The sequence below is a fragment of the Vipera ursinii genome, assembly GCF_947247035.1.
Source record: "Vipera ursinii genome assembly, chromosome: 6".
Lineage (NCBI taxonomy): Eukaryota > Metazoa > Chordata > Lepidosauria > Squamata > Viperidae > Vipera > Vipera ursinii.
Genome location: NC_139515.1, coordinates 56,779,565 through 56,799,897, shown reverse-complemented (window position 1 = coordinate 56,799,897; position 20,333 = coordinate 56,779,565). Strand labels below are relative to the sequence as shown.

Here is a 20,333-nt window from a genome sequence, read left to right as displayed (position 1 = left end):
TGTATAGATGTAATGAGGAATACAATTCTGCAATAATATCTTCACGATGGATATGGAAGCTAGGATTTCAAGTTAACTCAGACATTATGAACTGTCTATTCATATCATATGATTCATATTACAGAAATCATCTATTATAAAAAAAAAACTGCCAGGTGCCAGAAAACAGCAAGCCAAAAATAAAGAAATCGTATTTCCCATAGGCTGAACAATGTCAATTATCCCTTCCTTCAAGAGAATGGCACGTTCAATAGTCTCACCAGAAACAAGACATTTATTAGCATGTTAAACTAATTCTCCACCCCACAATTGATGATTGTGGTATATGATATTATTGATTTTTGTCCTTATTTATAACTACATAATTTTATGATTGTATTTGCCTCTCTTTCAGGCAGTGATATATACTACATTCTTTCCTACAACAATTCCCACAACAAAGGTTGGGCTCAGGGGGCCTGATCCCACTTCACCCAGTGAACTCCCATGGCTTGGGGCTGAGCTGAATCCGAATCTTTAGTCACGATACCCAATTTGCTCTTTTCCTTGAAAAACAAAGACTTACCTTATAAGCTCAATCACAGGTTCCCACAGTGGACTGAAGTTGATATAAAGCATTCCCAGTAAATACCGAAGAGACACCTAGAATAACAGTCTAAAATGTTTGATTGCCTCTTTCAAAACCACCAATACATATTGAACAAGATCACTGGAATCCATTCCTATAAAGATATTCTTCTTAAATGCAATCAGTATATTAGTATCCAATGTTTTAATTTTTCCTTAAATTCTAGTAACAATTAGAATAATAGTGGCCTTTTTCTTGAAATCTTGGGCTATAGTATATCCTCCTTTATTAGCTATACAAGTAGCCACTCTTGTATCAACAGCTGTTTTCTTAAAAGTTAATTCTTAATCAAATTTTAGATGACCTGCCAGGTCCTACTAAACCGCTTCACCAGTAACATACTGTGGTGATCGACTGTGATTAATGGCTCTTTCTCTTATCACAAAGGATGTTTCTTTCCATGTTTAACCAGCTAGTGTAATAAATGAAGCCACAATATAGCAAAGTGCTCCATGTAAATATGGTCTGTGTTACAAAAGGAAAATGCAAGTGAGGTTAGTGCTGCACTGAATCCCACTTCAGTCTAGTAGTTTCAATATCTGACCAATTTGACAGAATTTGATAAAGAAAATAAAAATACTATTTCAGACTTACCAGAAAGATAAACTTAAAATCTTTGCCATAAAAACAACATAATTGCCCTTGATCTGAAACCTAATTGCTAACATAAATTATTACCTGATACTCTACCTACCCACAAATTTATCTGATCAGAAAATAAAAATAGAAATGGCCATGATCTCTATATTCCATGGAAATCCTGGATCTTTTACCATTGGTGTGAACTGATTTTGTTTCTCATCACGTTATTAAGGCCATTATGATAGTATACAAAAACTGCATGATCTGCTTATAGGAAAATGCAATTATGCTAAGGCTTTTCACAAAAGGACACTTTTACCTCCTGCAAAGCTCCCTCAGGGATCGTGGAGCACACCAAATCATATCTCAGCTTACTCAGGTAGAGCAGCTTTTCACGATAGTCATTGATATTTGCTGGCACAAGTTCGGCTTGAAGCAACATACCAAATAACCCCACATCCTTAGCAAATAAGAAAAAAAATGTGTGAGAAAGTTTCTTCAAAGCCAAATGCATTCATCGCTAGAAATCAGCTGATAATCCACTATGTCAAAAAAAAAAATTCAATGAAAAGAAATTCAATGCATGGATATAAGTAACATCAAATATTGTTTTCAACCAGGAAGAAACACACCACCCTAAACTTAAATCCAAGCTGTTCCTAGCATTTGCCTGAAATGGTATAAGGTTTCCTGCCTGAGCAGGGGGTTGGACTAGATGACCTCCAAGGTCCCTTCCAACATTATTATTATTATTATTATTATTATTATTATTATTATTATTATTATTACTTCATTATTGCTTTAAGTGAAAAAAGAAAATGTACTAATGTATAAAGTATTTTGCAGGAATCAAACCTTCACTAAGTGCAAGCTCTAAATTCACCAAAAATAATGGCATACTAACATTCAGAAATGTAAGAAAGGGAAAACTACTAAACCTTCATCTACCACTGCAATTTTAACTGTTTTAGGAACATTGGAAAAGCCTCTTTCTGCATGAATGCTGTACCATTTGCTGCACTAAATTACAATTTGAAAATGTTACCTGAGCTCCTGTTGAAAGCAGGTTATCAAAACGACTTAAAATCCGTATAGTTAGCAGTCGCACCTGTTCCAAAGATATCATGCTTCATTAATACATTTAATAATATATAAGCCAGCGATAAGCTATATCACAAAATATTTTTGGATCTATCTTCCATGAGCTTTAGCCAACATCCCTAAAGTTAGGAATTATGAAAACTTCAAATTACTTGGGTAGGAATAGTGTATTCCCAATACAATATATGTATTTCTTTCTTCTTACCTACCATACTTTAGTTGTTGTTGGGGGTTTTTTTTGCAGACCAGCAATATATGGTCATATCTTTCAGACTAATAATTTAATTTATATCAAAATCTGTTTCATCAGATATAGATGAAAGAAAACAAAGTGAAGGTCAGTATAACAAAGTAAAAAAAAGAATATTCATTTCTACATTTTAAGAAATTTCAATATTTTAGTATCAAAGAAAAAATAGTACAATCTTGGAAAAAAATATCAAGTTGATATTTCTATTTAAGGCAAAATGGATGAAATTATATTTTAGCAGGTATTCATATTCTACAATCTCATTTTTTATTCACCCCTCAAACTGATTTTCTTGCAAATAGCTATCCTTAAGATCCTCCAATATTTGTTTTGTGTCCTGATTTATTTCTTTTAAGTCTTTGCCAGAGACAATTCTTGTTCATCTGGGTAGAGCCAGAGGGCTTTCAGCACAAAGTATTATGTAACACTAATTGATATGAAGGTGAGAACACAATAGATGCCACAGACTGCTGATTGAATTGCTGAAGTTTACTGCACATTATGCAGCAATGACTCTTTGTGAAGCATGAAAGAACAGTGGAGACAAAAAAAGAAAGAAAAAGAAAACCAGTTGTGATCAGCTTACTTTAGGTACACTGGAGGAAATATTGAATTGCAATTTAGAAAATAATTCCGTCAGAGTCTCTTTAGATAAGTGTTCATGATAACCACACAATGCTAATCTTGTAAAATACAAATCAGCCAATAGTAAGGCAGATGGTTCTGAAGGAAATGTCCTAAAGAAAAAGAAAACAGTAAAATCAAGATATATTTTAAATATATGATTTACTTTATTTTACTTTATTATTGTCTTAACCCCAGGTTTTCTATAAAAATCATCATATGTTCTTAGTAATGTGGTACAGAAAAAATGATGGCTAGACAGTGCCATTTGTGCAATGAACATGAATTTGGGCAAACTCTAGAAGTAAGTAGTTGGAGACAGGGGGGCTGGTGTGTTATGGTCCATGGGATTGTGAAGAGTTGATCATGACTTAGGGACTAACAACAACAGAGTTGGGGAGAGGGAGGAAAAAGGAAAGTAAGTGTATGTAAAGGTACATGGACATTAACTGGCCAGTTTTAAGAAACCAAATAAGATGTCAGGTTGGCTCTAGCATCCCCTAAGCACAGAATCCTGTTCTTCAAGGAGCAATTGAGTATGATAGCCTCCAAGATGGAGAATGTATTCAATCCAACTGTTAGCAGTAAGCAGTTTTGCTGTCTGCTTTCAAATATTTAAGACCTTATCCTGCCTTACTTACTATTAATCCTTCCAATACCTCTTTACAGTTATCTTACATTTTATCCCTCATATTGCAAATTTAGATGACACAACATACTTGCTTTAATGCCATCTATTAAGTTTATGCAAGGGTAAAACTGCACTTTATTATTATTTGCATCTTAATCTCACACTTTACCACATTGATTCTCAGGTTATCAATAACCTATAGAAAACCTATATCTTGCAGAACAATTGTTTTATCTGTTGCTAATGATGCTAAGTACTCCCTCACCAATATGCACAACAGTGAGAGGTAAGGCGGCAATGACAATCAAACCTAAGCACAATTGATAACAATGATTAAAATGAATCTCCCATAAAAGCAAGCTGATGTGTCCCATTTAGACTTAGACTGCTCACCTCAGCCAAGTCACAGAACAAGTTAAATTAGAGGATTCGAGATAAGCCTCCTGAATTGTGCTCCATGTCATTGCTACATAAAACTTCAAGCCTACGAGAACTGAACCCTTGAAATACACAGATGCAATTTTCTATTTTTCCCAGCAGCACAACTATATTGCCCGGGACCCTTTACAATAATTGGAATTTTTCCCATGAAGTCTTTTCTTTTTGCAGTAGTCTGAAAAACTGTCTCTGATTATTAACCCTGGGGAATGAGTTTCTTCAGGGAAAGAAAAAGTCCCATCTCTGCGGTATAAAATGCAATAAACACCAATTGTGTCTGACATTTTCCATGTAAAAAAGGAGTTTCTAGGTCTAGCAATAACTATGTAAATAGTACAAGTAGTCCTCGGCTTACTCCCATTTTTTTTATAGCAAACATTCAAAGTTAGAGGAGTGTTGAAAAAATGAATATACAATTGGTTCCCCCAAATTCCAGCCACGGCAGCATCCCCATAGCCATAGTTGCAATTGTGATCGCAACTGCAACTACAGGGACCCATGGTCACATGATTGCTATCTGCCAGTTTCTCACAAGCAAATTCAGTATGAAAACTAGCAGGGAAGGTCACAAGTCACTCTGCTAATTCCCTCCCACTCTTTCTCTTGGTTGCAGCATCCTCTGGCTCATGCAAGCCTTCACAGGCTCCCCCCCCCCCCGGCTTCCTATGATTCACATGAAGCCTCCACCGGCCCTCCTATACCCTTCCTTGGCTTCTTCTCGCACATCTTGGGGTTATCACAGCAACTGGGACTGCCCAGAATTGCCATTACTAAGCAATGCAGTCACATAACATAGTGTTCTATGACTTCATCACATAGCAACAGCAATCCCAGCCCAACTGCTGTCATATCCTGAGGATTAGCTTTATTTTTAATCAATATGTATTTCCTTCTCCCAGAAAACTCAACCTAGTTTTTGATAACAATATAGCATAAAACAGGCTAACTTCAGCTAGAGTTGCTATTCCATAGGGAAATATTTTCCTATTATACATACATCAATAAAGTCTTTATGCGTTCCACTGGTAACATATCTAAAATTTCCAAGGATTCCACTAAACTAAGAAGCGTGCTCACAGCTTGACAAGCCACAAACAAATTTCCTACGAAAATAAAAAACAAATTGTGTCTTAGTTCATATGTCCATATCAGAAATACTTTAAAACTATTAAAATAAAATAAAATATCATTTTACAAAACATGCACACTGCCTGTAAAATATGTATATTTTATATAAAGCTAGAGAAAAGATGGATAAATATGAAAAAATATTAATTCAATTTCATAAGGTAAATTAAGTGCACAGTAGAGGTCTAACATATTGCTTAGATATGAACCAAGTAAGTATTATTTTCAAGTATTATTATTTGCCATTATTGGTTTGAATAAGAAAAGCCAAAGCCGATCATACAAGGAGAATAAATACCAAATTAGAAAAGATTTTTCTCCTGGAATGCATTTCATCCAAACATCTGCACATTAGTAATGTACGCACTTTTCTAGTGTGCATCTTCTACAAGACAATAAGTCTTAAACAATCTTATTACAATGATGCAATCAATCAGTATCAGAAGTTCAGGGTACCTCACATCAGAAATAAGAACAAAGCTTTTCCCATATAATCTTGCCCCTGTACTCTTATTTAGTTATCTCAACTAATTAATACTGTATTAATAGCAAACTAAAAGCATAAAAACAGATTAGGCCAATCAAACAAATAAAATGTTTTAAAATAGAATTGCCAAACTTTTTATGGCAAAAGAATTCCAAAATTCCAACATTTGGAATTTTGAGAGCATTTTATGAGTACTTCAGAAATGACTGTCAAAATGGTGAGGCTGATCACAAATCATCCATCTATTAGAAAACAAATAAAGAATTGGGCTGCAGCCGCCCAAATGTTTTTCTAAGAATGATTCTGGGATTTATGCAGGACCAAAATGCATAGTTGAAAATGCAGGCTGTTTTGAGGTTAGTGATTATTGCTTGAGCAAACTGGCTACCCATTCATTTTTTAAAATTTTTAAAATTAGAAAAATTAAATTCAATAAGGGAGGGAACTGGATGGTGGCAAGAAACATGTTGACAACCACACTGTTATCTTCAGGGATCACACTGGAAAGGCAAAGTTTTTTAAAAAACTGGGGAAATAAGAGTGTCAATCCAGTAGCAGTCAAAATTAACCACACTTCTACAAAGGGGGAGGGAGGAAAGAGACAGGGAAAGGTACAGACCATATTTATTTTTACTGACTCTTACAAAGAAAGAACAGATTAATCTAAAGGGCTAACCTTTGCAGAACTGTCTTTTGTCAAGGGCAGCAAAGAGACTCTCAGAGAACATTGTAAGCACTGATGTAACTTTTTCTTTCACTAGTGGCCTGTCAAATATATAAATGCAAATATAAATTATAATTTTACTAAAAGCTAAGTGTTGGTTTCTGAATTTCACCCTTGAACTATGATTCCCTCCTCCAACGTACCCCAAAGCATGAAAAAAGAAATAGAAGTAAGGAGAGAGAAAATTAGAAGAGAGAATATTTGTAATTTGCCTTGGGCAATTTGGATTCAGAATTATGATAACATTATGTTTAGCTGTACATTCAAAACTGTAAGAGAAACTAATAGTAGTAAATTAGAGGTAACATTCTCAGATGCATCTAGTTCTCTCTTGCAAAATTAGTGGGTCTTTGGAAATAATTTATTTGAAAAAACAAAAGTCCTTCTTTTCTATTAAATCTGCTAATTTGTGGATGCCACAATTGTTAGCAAGTCTGCAAACAGCTTCTGATGTTTGCCTGCCTCTAACAATAGAGGCAACAAGGGATCAGTAATAAATCCAAGAAATGTGCTCAGGTATCACTGGCAATACTGCAGATGATCTTGACTTTCAACTGCTGGATTTCTAAACAGTCATTTAGCCAGCAAAGTATTTGGAATTATTTTACCCTTTCTAACTTCCTAGTTCTGGTTGAGAACTGCTGTTCCAGAAAGCAGAAGAATAAGTCCAAGTTCTACACATCAGTTATAATACATGTACTCCAATATGTGGAAAGAAGTAAAAAAAATAAGCCAGGGTGGATTTATTATAGTTGCCTTATATGTGGAAGTACTACAAGGGCTGCCCAGGATTGTGAAAGATCAGCTGAGTTTCTCATGGGGAATCTGATGCAAGACAGAATATGATCAAGCACTGTCTTCTCTTCTTTTTCCTCCATCTTCTTGCTTCTCAAATATCTTCTACTCAGTCTAAAATAAAATTGAATGGACACTGTAACAATTACATGAAATTGCTTGCACTATACTTTTCTCTTGTAATTTTAGAGATTATGCTTTCCACTATAATTTGCAATTTATGCACTACCCACTTTTTTATAATTTTATACATGAAGATGTCCCCCAGAGATAAAACGTTGCAACCGAATTACCAAGCCCAGAGATCAAACCAGCAGCCCAGCTACCAACCCGAGCTACTAATATTCAAACACATCTTTTGTGTCCGTGTGTGTGTGTATGTATAAATATATACCGTATATATAAATAAAAAAGAACAGATTAGGTTATTCTTGTTATTTTTCTTTATTGTAAATATTTTGATCCGGTTCATAGATCACTGTTTGTTTGTTTTTTATTTAGTGATATAGAAACTCACACTAAGTAATAGTTAAACGTGAGCCAAGCCAATATACTTATTAAGTATGAACAGACCAGTTTAGTCTAGTGGTTAAAGCATCAAGCTAGAAACCAGGAAACTGTGAATTTTAGTTTCTCCATTGGGATGAAAGCTGCCTAGGCCACTTTAGGTCAACTCACCTCAAGAGTTTTTGTTGTGGCAAAAATAGAAGGAGGAAAGAGTAATAGGTATGTTTGCTACCTTGAGTTAGTTGTAAAAAATAATAAAGGCAGGATTAAAAAAATCTAAAAACCAACAACTGCTCTGGTTTCAGTAGGAACCTAATTTGAATAGTTCTCCTTTCATTATGGAACTGAATCAGACATGAACTTGCACTTTGATTCTGAAAGGGAGATACCTGAACTACAAAGCAACAACGCAGCCTGAGAAATATTCTAAATGAATTAATTACTCATATAGGTAGTCTTAGATAGCAATTGCCTTGTTTAACAACCATTCAGTTACAACAGTGATAAAAAACTGGTTTGTGACCAGTCTTTGCATTTACAACCTCTGCAGATCTGTAAAGCAAAGGAAAGTCGAAGTAAGACAATAAGTCCAGTTGTGATTTCACTTGCAATCACTTCCCTTAACTAATTTTCACTGGCATCCATCTCAAATGTGGTTGCTAAACAATGCATTTTAAAATATGAAATAATGATACTGACTCAACACTAAAGATTAATACATCAACACAATCAATAGTGTTTAAATACTTAAAAGAGCCAGATTAGCTCTTTATCACTGGCTTAGAATAGCTCTGGCAATAGATAACTTTCACTCTAAATTGGGTTAAGAGAAATGAATGAACTGCAGCAGGATTATGATTCCTGTCCCTCCTGTTTTAATGTAGTAACTGCAGAACAACTAATCCAAAATGGGAGTTAAAGAATCGTTATCGGATGTTAAAAACATGTTTCTACACTACCTAAGTTTATTTAACAAGTTCTGAGGAACATCACTTGTGTAATTCCAGATAAGGTTACGACATACATACACTTTGGCTGATTCTGCAAAAACAAGTGGATACTTCTCATATGCCATTGATCCAACAGAGGGAGGTTCTGCTTTCTTTAGGATAAGTCTACAGAGAACTGCTAAGGCCACTTCCTGGATCACAGGATCATCGCTGTAGATACAGTACCCAGTGTATTCAAGGAGGCTGGGAAGAAATTGCTGAAAAGAACAGAACAAGACAATATAGATAAAGCTCGACTTAACAGTTCATTTAGCGACCATTCGAAGTTACAACAGCACTGAAAAAAGTGACATGACCATGAGGGAGGCCACACCCTTGACTTGGTTTTCTTATCTGGTCGGTGGTTAGATGATCTTGGTGGGGGCTCCCCAATTGTTATGCCCCTGTCATGGACCGATCATCATCTCCTGCGGCTGGTCTTCCGTTTTGCCACTCCCCACCGTGGGGTTGTTGAGCCAACTAGATGGTTCCGCCCCAGGCGCTTAATGGACCCTGAGAGGTTTCAGGCAGCGCTGGGGGCCCCACCTGCCTCCCCAGCTCACAGCTCGGCGGATGCCTTAGTGGAGGCCTGGGAAAGGACGGCCACGGAGGCACTTGACCGAGTTGTACCCTTGCGGCCCCTGACCCGGCGCAGATCCCAATGGGCTCCATGGTTTTCCGCGGAGCTCCGGGAGATGAAGCGTCGGAGACGGGGCCTAGAGAGCGTCTGGAGGTCCACCCGATCTGAATCCGACCGATTGCGACTAAGAACCCATATTAGGTCTTATCTCGCTGCGATGAGGGTAGCGAGATCTAACTATTTCGCTGCCCTCATCGCGTCCGCAGATAATCGCCCGGCCGCCCTGTTTAGGGTGACCCGCTCCCTCCTCAACCAGGAGGTTAGTGGGGATCCCTTGCAGGGGCGTGCCGAGGAATTTAGTCAACATCTGTCGGACAAAATCGCTCGGATTCGGACCGGTTTGGACTCCGATTGGGCAGTATCGGACAATCAGGACACGAGTGATCTTGTCGATGTCATCTGGGAGGAGTTCGATCCTGTGACTCCGGAGGAAGTGGACAGGATCATGGGGAGGCTGAGCTCCACCACATGTTTATTGGACCCGTGCCCTTCCTGGCTGGTTTATGCAGCCCGGGAGGGGACACGAGGCTGGTTCCAGGCGGTTATAGCTGCTTCTTTGAGTGAGGGCAGTTTTCCCGCCGCCTTGAAGGAGGCGGTGGTGAGACCTCTCCTCAAGAAGCCTACCTTGGATCCGGCTGTTTTGAATAACTTTCGTCCGGTCTCCAACCTTCGCTTCCTTGCGAAGGTTGTTGAGAGTGTGGTGGCGCATCAGCTCCCTCTGGTCCTGGATGAAGCGGATTATCTAGACCCGTACCAATCGGGCTTCAGGCCTGGGTACAGCACGGAGACGGCATTGGTCGCGCTGGTGAATGATCTCTGGAGGGCTCGGGACAGAGGATACTCCTCTGTTCTAGTCCTATTAGACCTCTCAGCGGCTTTCGATACCATCGACCATGGTATCTTGCTGCGGCGTCTCAGGGGATTGGGAGTGGGAGGCACGGTTCTTCAGTGGTTCTCCTCCTATCTCCTGGGACGTTCGCAGTCGGTGTTGACGGGGGGGCAGAGGTCGACCGCGAGGCCTCTCGCTTGTGGAGTCCCTCAGGGGTCGGTCCTCTCGCCCCTTCTGTTCAACATCTACATGAAACCGCTGGGTGAGATCATTCGTGGTTTTGGAGTTGGGTATCATCAGTATGCTGATGATACCCAACTTTTCATTTCGACCCCAAACCACCCCAGTGATGCCCTCGACATGATGTCCCGGTGCCTGGAGGCGGTCCGGGTCTGGATGGGGAGGAACAGGCTTCGTCTCAACCCCGACAAGACGGAGTGGCTGTGCGTACCGGCATCCCGGGATATTCAGGATATCCCACCCCTCATTATGGGGGGTGAGTCATTACCTCCTGTAGATAGGGCTTGCAACTTGGGAGTCCTCCTAGATTCACAGCTCTCCTTAGAAGACCATATTGTAGCTGTAACTAGGGGGGCGTTCGCCCAGGTTCGCCTGGTGCGCCAGTTGCGGCCCTATCTAGACCGGGATGCCTTGCGCACGGTCACTCATGCGCTCGTGACCTCTCGTCTTGATTACTGCAACGCTCTCTACATGGGGCTACCCTTGAAGACCACTCGGAGGCTCCAGCTGGCACAGAATGCAGCCGCGAGAGTTGTGTCGGGGGTCTCCCGATACTCCCGTGTTACACCTTTGCTCCGCGAGCTGCATTGGTTGCCAGTTGTCTTCCGGGTGAGGTTCAAGGTGTTGGTAATGACCTACAAAGCCCTCCATGGCATGGGTCCAGAATACCTTGGGGAGCACCTGCAGCCGGCGTCAACTTCCCTCCGCCCAGTACGCTCCCACAGAGAGGGCCTCCTCAGGGTGCCGCCGGTCAAAGAATGCCGACTGGTGGCCCCCAGGGGGAGAGCGTTCTCTGTGGGTGCACCGGACTTATGGAACCATCTTCCGGTAGAGCTCCGGATGGCGCCCGACCTCCGCTCCTTCCGGCGCGACCTTAAAACCCATCTCTTTAAGGAAGCGGGCCTGGCCTGATGGGACGGGGTGGGTTTGTTATTATGACTTTAATTTTAAATTTGTACTATGGGCATTGTTTAATCATGTTTTAATAATTTTAACTTTTGTATTTGTCTTTTACGTATTGCCCTGTTAACCGCCCTGAGTCTCTTGAGAGAAGGGCGGTATATAAATTAAATAAATAAATAAAATAAATAAATTTTTCACACTGTTTTAAGCATTGTAGCATTCCCACTATCAAGAGGATAAAAATTCAGATGCTTGGCAATTGACTCATATTTATGACACTTGCAATATCCTGGGGTCATGTGATCACCTTTTGTAACCTACTGACAAGCAAAGTCAATGGGGAAGCCAGATTCACTTAACAATCGTGTTACTAACTCAACAACTGCAGGGATTTGCTTAACAAATGTGGCAAGGAAGGTCATAAAATGGGGCAAAAGTCACCTAACAAATGTCTCACAGCAACATAAATTTTGGGCTCAATTGTGGTCATAAGTCGAGGACTACCTGTACAAGACTGTTCAAACTAGGACACAGATACAACAGAATCAGGAAGCCAATTTTCCACATAAACATAGAACTTAAATCTTATTTAATTGTTGTGGCTTACAAAGAGTACGCTATAATCCTCTAAACCAGTCCCAGCATTTTCTTTTAATCTTGGACTCACATAGTCTATGGCAGGCATGTCAAACCCGTGACGTCACGTGACTTCGCGCAATGTATATGGACTTTTTCCCCCATTGCCGGCAATGGGGTGGGCGCGGTTTCGGTGTGACGCATCCAGCCCGCAGGCCGGCAGTTTGACATGCCTGGTCTATGGGAATGCCCATGTGCGCGCCATTATTTTTAATCTTCAAGAACTCTTAGGGGTGGATTTGGGGACATGTATAGAAAATACATATATCTTCCAAAGGCTTCAAAACAATTTTTCCACCAATTTTGCTGTCAGAGACAGAAGGGGGAAAAATCAGTCATAAATGGCTGTTGTGCTGCTATATTAGTGATGCATTCTAGAACAGCAGTCCCCAACCTTTGCAACTTGGCTGCCCAGCTGGGGGGGGGGGGAACCAGTCTATGTGAGCAGCAGGTTAGTGTGCGTGTGTGCTCATAGCTCCACTTGCATGAAATAGTCCAGGGCTTACTATGACACTGAAGTGTATTGAGACAGGACATAAAGTAAAGGCAGGACATAAAAGTGAGACATAAAGAAAACATGTGTATTAAGTTAGAAAAGAACAAAGAAATGGAAAATGCCAAACCACGAGTTCATTTGTCTCTCACACCTATTTAGTCAAGCATAGAGCTGTGATACATCTAACCACATATGTCTAGTTTGTAGCTAACCACAAACATGGTGCCAGAAACTTAGATGCTTAGCAAGACACCTGTGACCTTTGCCAGAGAAAAGGTTGCAAGACATTTAGCTATAATTTAGCATCGCTAAAGGGGGCGAGGGATGAGCTAGAAGGGGCCTAGAACTCATGTAACCAATCAGAGCTCATAAGTTACATTTCCGTGTTTTGCTACTTTTGAAGACTATATATGTACTTGCTTTTCCCTGAAAAGGTGTTCAGACATTGATATTGCTTTTTGCTCTGAACCTTTTCTGCAAAATAAAACAAACTTCTTTTGATTCCGGGGTCTGAGTCTCTTGATTCTGCAACAGTATAAACCTGAAGTGCTCTTATTACTCACTTCTGTGAATGTTTACATATGCTGCATAAAACAAAACATGCTAAGGTTAGTTAAGTTCATGCATTATCTCTAAACAAGATTTTCAAGAATCTAGCAGCTATTAATAGTTGTTGCTATGCACTTTTCATACCCAGGATATTCTTTTCAGATTTTGGATCTGGCATAAATGAATTATTTTACTTTTATTATTTCTTGAAACTCAAAGAATAGAACAACTATAAAGCTATCTCAGAACAAATAAATACAGCTCTAGGCACTGGATCCTTTTAGCCAATGGCAGTTGGATTTTGCAGACTATAAACACTATGGACATTTCTTGAAGTTCTTTCCACATAATCCCTACATTAATTAAAGCATGGATGGGAATAATTGAATTAGAACTCTCTGCATTTGACATTGTTGGAGATGACTGTTTGGACTGAAACTCAATAACATACAGAGATGCTTGTATTGCTTCCCCAGAGGTGAAAAATGCTGAAAGGGTTGCCTACCTTTTCAAATTGTTTCATCAGAAACATCGCTTTAGAAAAATTCAAAACAGAATGCCATTCAAATCCACCTCTGAAGACCTATTAAAAAGAAAAGAGTGGGTCCAGATTCAATGACTTTTCCAAAGGATTCTCAAACTTTTCAAACTGATTCTGCACAATTTGCCCAAAGATAATCATGTCACAAAAGTTAACACCGATTCCTGAGTGGCATCTTTCCAGAATTAACTATGTTCATATACACAAGCATCATCACAGATCACACTAAGAAATGTCTGAAACAAATCTTACATGTCGACGTGCAAAAACTATGCTGTCTTCAACTCTTACCCTCCCTTTACATATTCAGGCACTGTTGATCGAGAACCCCAATTCAAGGGTGAAAACTAAAACATTTAGCTAAGTAAACCTTAAAAACCTACAAATTTCAAATAAAAAAATAAAAACATTTAGGGGAATAATTATCTTAAGCCATGAACTATAGATTTAGCATTTGGCCATACCCTTGGCAAAAAGCTTCCAATTGTTATCAAACCTAATATTTTATTTACCCCAATCTTTCCTCTACTGCACCTTGAAATGACACTATCTTTTGCTGTTGTTTAAATGCTTTTATGCATTTCATTTCTTCCATATTGACTGTGGTCTTTTATTTAAAATGCAACCTCCTATAAATACGAAGTATTGAAATAAAAAACATTTTGCAGGAAAAATTCATGGACTGAAAAGCAGAACTGTTACTGTCCTCTTGTTCCATTTTCCAATGAGTTTTTTGTCATTGACATTTCAGTTTTGTACCCATTTATTTTTTCCCATATATATTTGGGCAGCTTGTACAGTCAAAGTAAGTTGGTTATGGTTAACAAATGGTTGGTCTATACAATAACTTTCCTGTTGTGGGTGATGCACTTTACGTTTGATAAAGTGGACCATGATCCATGAACAATTATAATAAATTTCTTAATCCTTAAGGTGCCATAAAACTCAAATTCCTTAAAGTAACACATATCATGCATTTTCCCCCTGTGTCAATTCACATATAGTTCATTTACATCACTGTTGATAAATCAGAGTTGTCATTTATGCCCACCTACATACATTTGTTATCAGAAATATTTAGATCTATTCCAGAAAAATACAAAGCAAACATTATAATGGGCAAATGTTCATTAGATCTTTTACCAAAGTACACATTTTAATTTAACTTAGTGCCTTATTACCTTTTCAACAGTTTCTTTCACCAAAGACTCAGACAATAAGACATTCTCATGAAGAAGCAAAACAGAAATAACTTTAAGCAGGGAATCACAACAAGGCACTGTGAGATCAGATGTATCTATTATTTTTATTAATGTCTGGAATAAAAGAATAAATAATGATTTTCAAAATTTGAAGACATTCAGGCAAAATAAAATATATAAAAATATTGTTTCCCTCATTATTTCACATATACAGCAGTACACAGAAAGAATCTTCAAAATGTGAAAATGTAATCAAAATATTGTAATATTCCTTTATACCAAAAGGTGTCTATAAAACACTTTTTCTCAGAAAGTTTTCAGCAGGTGGGCTGAAAATGGAGGCTAAAAAAGAATGTCAAGTTAAAAAAGATAATCCAATTGCAGATAGGATAATCCAATAAGGTTTAGAAACATGATAGTATGGCACATTGCCTACATTTCTTTCAATGAAATCTTTTGTTCTAATGGAAATTCATTCTAGTATTATACTGTAACTAATTTTAGTGAGAATTAAAATGTTACTTTGATTTCTTTCCAAAATGTGGGTCTTTTAACATTTCTTTCTGAAACCATGAAGTCTAAAACATTTTTTGTTATTTGTTTACCTGAAAATGTTGTCTTATCTGACACCTTATTCAGTGTTCTATCATACTGTAAACTGTGCCTATCTCTCAATCATTCTATTGCCATGTTCCTCTCAGCTGCGTCTTCCTTCTGAAGCAATATTGCCAATATTGTGCAACAGTATAATATGAGTCAATAAGGTGTAAGAAAAGAGAATCACACATTCTGGCAAACAGATGTTCCCTAAGAATGGGCTCTAGCATGAGTCCAAAAGCTCAGAAGACTAAACCTCTGGTCCTGGTGACGGAACAGGGATTAAATCCTGCAACATTATCCTGGGACGCATATATTTGCTTTCATTCATAAAAGAGAATTTATCTAGGGCTACAGAGTCTTTTTCAGATTGTATAAAAAGATTACCAAGACTGATTCTTCAGAATATTTTCACACACCATTACATATACTCCTTTAACACAACCTATAAACAATTAAGTCATGCTGCTTCCCTGCCTTTCCCAACCTGGCACTGGTCAAATATATTCAGACTACAATAACTAGTATTCCCAGGATTGTCATTTCAGTTTAGAAATGATCCCAAGGGCATCAGGTTAAAGAAGCTTTCCTCATAACAAACCCACATGTTCTGCCCCAATAAAAAAAATCGAGGACTTCTGGTTTTGCGTGGTAGCGACCAGTCATGGGCTTGCGGATTCTCCCCATCCCCGCTGCTAATTTTGCCCTGCCTGTGGACCCTAAATGAGTCTAAGTCACCCCGGAGAGGCAACGAAGAAAGAAGGGTGCTCCAACAATTCTGGAACAGCAACGGCTGTTCTGTTCGACTTGGGGAAAGCCTTCTAACCCGACAGGAGAAAGGCTGGCCGTATTGCATCAACCTGCCCAAGCTACTAGCAACCAAAGTCCAAAAGCACTAACCAGCACAACTGTGAACAGAGTGCTTGAAACTGGGTGAGGAATTCAATCTTCTCTTTTCTTTTTTTTCTTTTTTATTTAAAAAGTTTTACAATACATTTTGACTTTAATCCCCCCTCCCCCACCCCTATCCCTCTCCCCCACTCCCTCCTCCCCCCCCCCCGACTTCCCAGAGCTAAATACAGGGCATAAAATCAAAAAACAAACATAAACACCCCTATGTTATCAACAATAAACTATAAATTCTACCTCTCTCTAGCTCATATAAAATGAGTACAAACAATATTAACATTACAAATAAAGTAGAAAAGAAAAAGAGGAAAACAGAAAAAGATCTTTACTCAAAATAAATTTTCTTAATCCCAGTCCTTATTCATATTAATTTCAAAAAAAAAAAAAGAAAAAAAAACTTTCACCTGCTATTTGCATTCTCCCACGTTTCTCTAATTTCCAAACAAATTCTGTTACGCACCAAAAGTGCTTATCTCTGTTAATCTTAATAATCTCCAACCAAGCTAAACTATAATCAAAAATAGTTCTTGCATGTATCACGCCAAATGTCTCACAGTTCCAAATCATCCTTAAGTTCAAATAAAAGTTCAAATAAAAAGAGTATATATAAAAAAAAATTTTTAGGCAATCTCTAAGACAACTTGTTGTTAATTAGGAGCTTACATACCCACTCTTAGTTCAACACATACTTTAAGTCCATAACCCTAATATACTTTTCTAGCAAGCAAATAACATCAATCTTAAATTGTGTAAAATATTAAAAAAAAGAAAAAAAACTTTCTTTCTCCTCTATAATAATTTTACTCCATTGACATTCTAATCTAAAAATTTAATCAGCAATCTTAACGCCCCAAAACTTTTGGAGCACCTCTGTCATGACCCCCAAAACTTCTTTAGACCGCTCTCCTGCCACATCTTCACTGTAAGCACACTTTGAAGATTCCATAACAATCTTCTCTTTTCTATTCTACATATAATTTCCTGGAAAAGATCCTGAAGAAGCAAAATACCTCCGAAAGGGAAGGAGGGGGATTTCTGCCCCACCCTTATACTAACGGAAGCGGCAAAATATATGGAAGTAAAATAAATATAAAACCTGAAATTTAAAACTTAAATCTGGATAAATCCAACAGTGTTTGAATGGTTAAGAATCTCATTTTAACGTTAATTGTTTATTTTGGAAATTGAAAAACAAATCGTTGCTGACACCTAGTGGTGGATGAAGACTAGGACAGCTATGATTTTAATATAAGACTTGGCAACCTGGGAAAAGATAATCTGTGATTGTGACCTTCAAATTTTTAACAACAAAGAACAGCTGTGACAAAAAATATCAGTAATCTGAGCTGTACACAAAGAGAGAATTATAAATTTCAGGGGAAAAAATCTTTTTTGAACTATTTGGATTATAAATATCTATTTAATTGGGACTCTAAAGCTATTTGCAGAGAAAAGAAAGGAAGAGGAAAACTCAAATTCTTGGCCATCATGGATCAGAGAACATATCAAGAAAAAATAAATACTTCACAGGAGAAGATATATAGTATACTGCAACTAATTCAAACAACAATGACTTTAAACCACAAAGAAATCCAAATCCAACAGAGAAGAAGCAGATAAAACAGATAGATGGATATGGAATTGAGAATAGAGATGGAACTTAACAAAACAAGGAAACATGATATAACCCTAGCGGGGAAAAAATTACAAGAATTGGAAAAAACAACTGTCCCTTAAGACTACAAAATAAATCTGAGGGCAAAAAAACCCAGATTGGATAAAATGGAGTGTAGAGATGTCAGGAACATCAGAGAAAAAGGAAATGATAAGAGAAGCACAGAGAAAGAAAAAGATTTTCAACAAACATGGAAAGGCAGAAGCCCCATACAAATACACCTCACCTGATTTACTTTTTATATTGACAGCAAGATTTACGAACACACGGAAAAACCTTTTGATTCAGCAAAATGCATTGATTAAGAAAGATACTGGGCAAAGAAAAAAGACTAAAGTGGCAACCAAGAAAATAGATGATGGGACTTACCAGAGAGAATACTTAAAAAAGAAACATTTGTTTGAATACGGCTAAAGTAATATAATAGTTTTGTAATATATATGTCATTCTAACAGGGATAAATTCCCTAAATAATATAGTATGCTTTTTTCCCTTTTTTGTTTTCTTTCTTGATATGGGTAATATAAAAAAGTTGAAATGATTTAGATAAAGGAAATGTTTTAGATACTTAAATGTGATTGAATTTAAGAAAATTATAATGGATAAAAATGTTTTGAAAAAGGGTTAAATTACTAGATGACAATGTATTAAATGGAATGTTTAAAGACTAAACATATTTTTAATTGTGGTTAAAAAGAATAAGAAATGTAGGAAATAAGTATATATTAGCTTAGGAGGGTATATATTTTAAGTAGTATGTTATTTTTTATGTTTCTTTACTCTTGCTCTCCTTTCTTTTTTCAGTTTTATCAATTCCTTAACAAATGTGAAAATGTGAGATGGTTTATATGGAAAAATAGAATTAAATTTTTAAATGTAATTATTTTTTGAGAAAATCTTAACCAGTAAGAATACCTAGAATTTTGCGGGAGAAAGAAATTTAAATAAGGACTGTAACAGGATCTATGATAAGGCAACCAGAATGATTGGATAGAAAACAAATATTATATTATTTTTAGGAATATTGGTAAAAACTATATATTTAATTGTTATCTATTAAAACAATAAGAATTGTATTAACTCAATGTTTGCAAAAGAGGATACTTTGAGAAAAGAGGAAATCAACTAAAATCATTATGTGGATTATGGATTATAGAAATCAATTGTTAATGATTATTTTACAAATGTAACCCAGAAAACACACTGTTCATCAATTATTAATTTATGTTTTTTTTAAAAAAATCAATAAAATATATTACAAAGAGAAAAAAAGAAATAAGTTGACCTTACCTTACAAACTTCTTCAGGCTGTGAAATTTTTGAGCCATGTGCATAATCTACTATGATTAAATAGACTTGCAATAATCTTTCCATTTGTTCAGAAGCTTCACAAAAGTTTTCTTTGGTTACCTTTTCTTGCAATGTAAACACTGATTCCTGATTTTTTTTGAAAAAATATATTCAAAGTTTAGATTAATAAAAATAACACAGAAGATTCATTAAGATCAATGATATTTAGTGTTTATAACTTTTCTGGTTTTGTCTTCTTATTTCAGAGATAACTATAGCTGTGGGCAGCCATTCATTTCCACACAGGCATTATTATGATTATTATTATGATGATGATTTGATACCATTAAAGAACCAGTCTCTGTGAGTACAATAATTTTGTTTACCTCTAGGGCTCTTCCGCATGACCCCCAAAGCTAAACTATAAAGATTTCAACTCATACAGAAGCTGTAATATGTGTCTCTCAAAAAGGTTAATGACAATATACTTATGGAGTCTGGCTCTTCATGGATGTCATCAAAGCAACATTTATAGATAGTACAGACTCCCTGCTACTCCCATAGCACTGCTTTATAACACCTAAATCAGGCTGCTGTGAAAGCAATCTTGGACAAAACATTATTCTCACACAACTTTTAGATGAGTTTGTAAACAGTATATTTCAACATGGTTATTTGTGACTACAGGTAGTCCTCAACCACAATTGAGCTCAAAATTTATGGTGTTAAGTAAACATTTGTTGAGTTTTGCCCCATTTTATGACCTTTCTTGCCAGTTATTAAACGAATCACTGCAGTTGTTAAGTTAGTAACATGGTTGTTAAGTGAATCTGGCTTCCCCATTGTCTCAAGGTTGCAAAAGGTGATCACATGACCCTGGGAAACTGCAACTGTCATAAATACGAACCAGTTTCAAATATCTTAATTTTGATCACATGACCA

The 20,333-nt window shown here is 37.2% G+C and overlaps 1 protein-coding gene across 3 annotated transcripts in view; it reads right to left on the bottom strand.

Moving 5' to 3' along the window:
- The window catches only part of UTP20 (UTP20 small subunit processome component), a 92,949-nt gene that overhangs the window by 60,687 nt on the left and 11,929 nt on the right, over nucleotides 1-20,333 (bottom strand). For 2 of the 3 annotated variants that reach the window (XM_083366730.1, XM_083366732.1), the window contains 11 exons: nucleotides 19,392-19,538; nucleotides 14,900-15,034; nucleotides 13,683-13,760; nucleotides 8,924-9,102; nucleotides 7,350-7,502; nucleotides 6,546-6,634; nucleotides 5,252-5,357; nucleotides 3,148-3,298; nucleotides 2,256-2,318; nucleotides 1,530-1,670; nucleotides 566-642 (listed from right to left, as the gene is read on the bottom strand). In XM_083366730.1, coding sequence (XP_083222856.1) covers nucleotides 566-642; nucleotides 1,530-1,670; nucleotides 2,256-2,318; nucleotides 3,148-3,298; nucleotides 5,252-5,357; nucleotides 6,546-6,634; nucleotides 7,350-7,502; nucleotides 8,924-9,102; nucleotides 13,683-13,760; nucleotides 14,900-15,034; nucleotides 19,392-19,538 — 1,319 coding nt within the window. The remainder of the gene's footprint in view (nucleotides 1-565; nucleotides 643-1,529; nucleotides 1,671-2,255; nucleotides 2,319-3,147; nucleotides 3,299-5,251; nucleotides 5,358-6,545; nucleotides 6,635-7,349; nucleotides 7,503-8,923; nucleotides 9,103-13,682; nucleotides 13,761-14,899; nucleotides 15,035-19,391; nucleotides 19,539-20,333) is intronic. The other variant, XM_083366731.1, reaches the window with a different exon arrangement.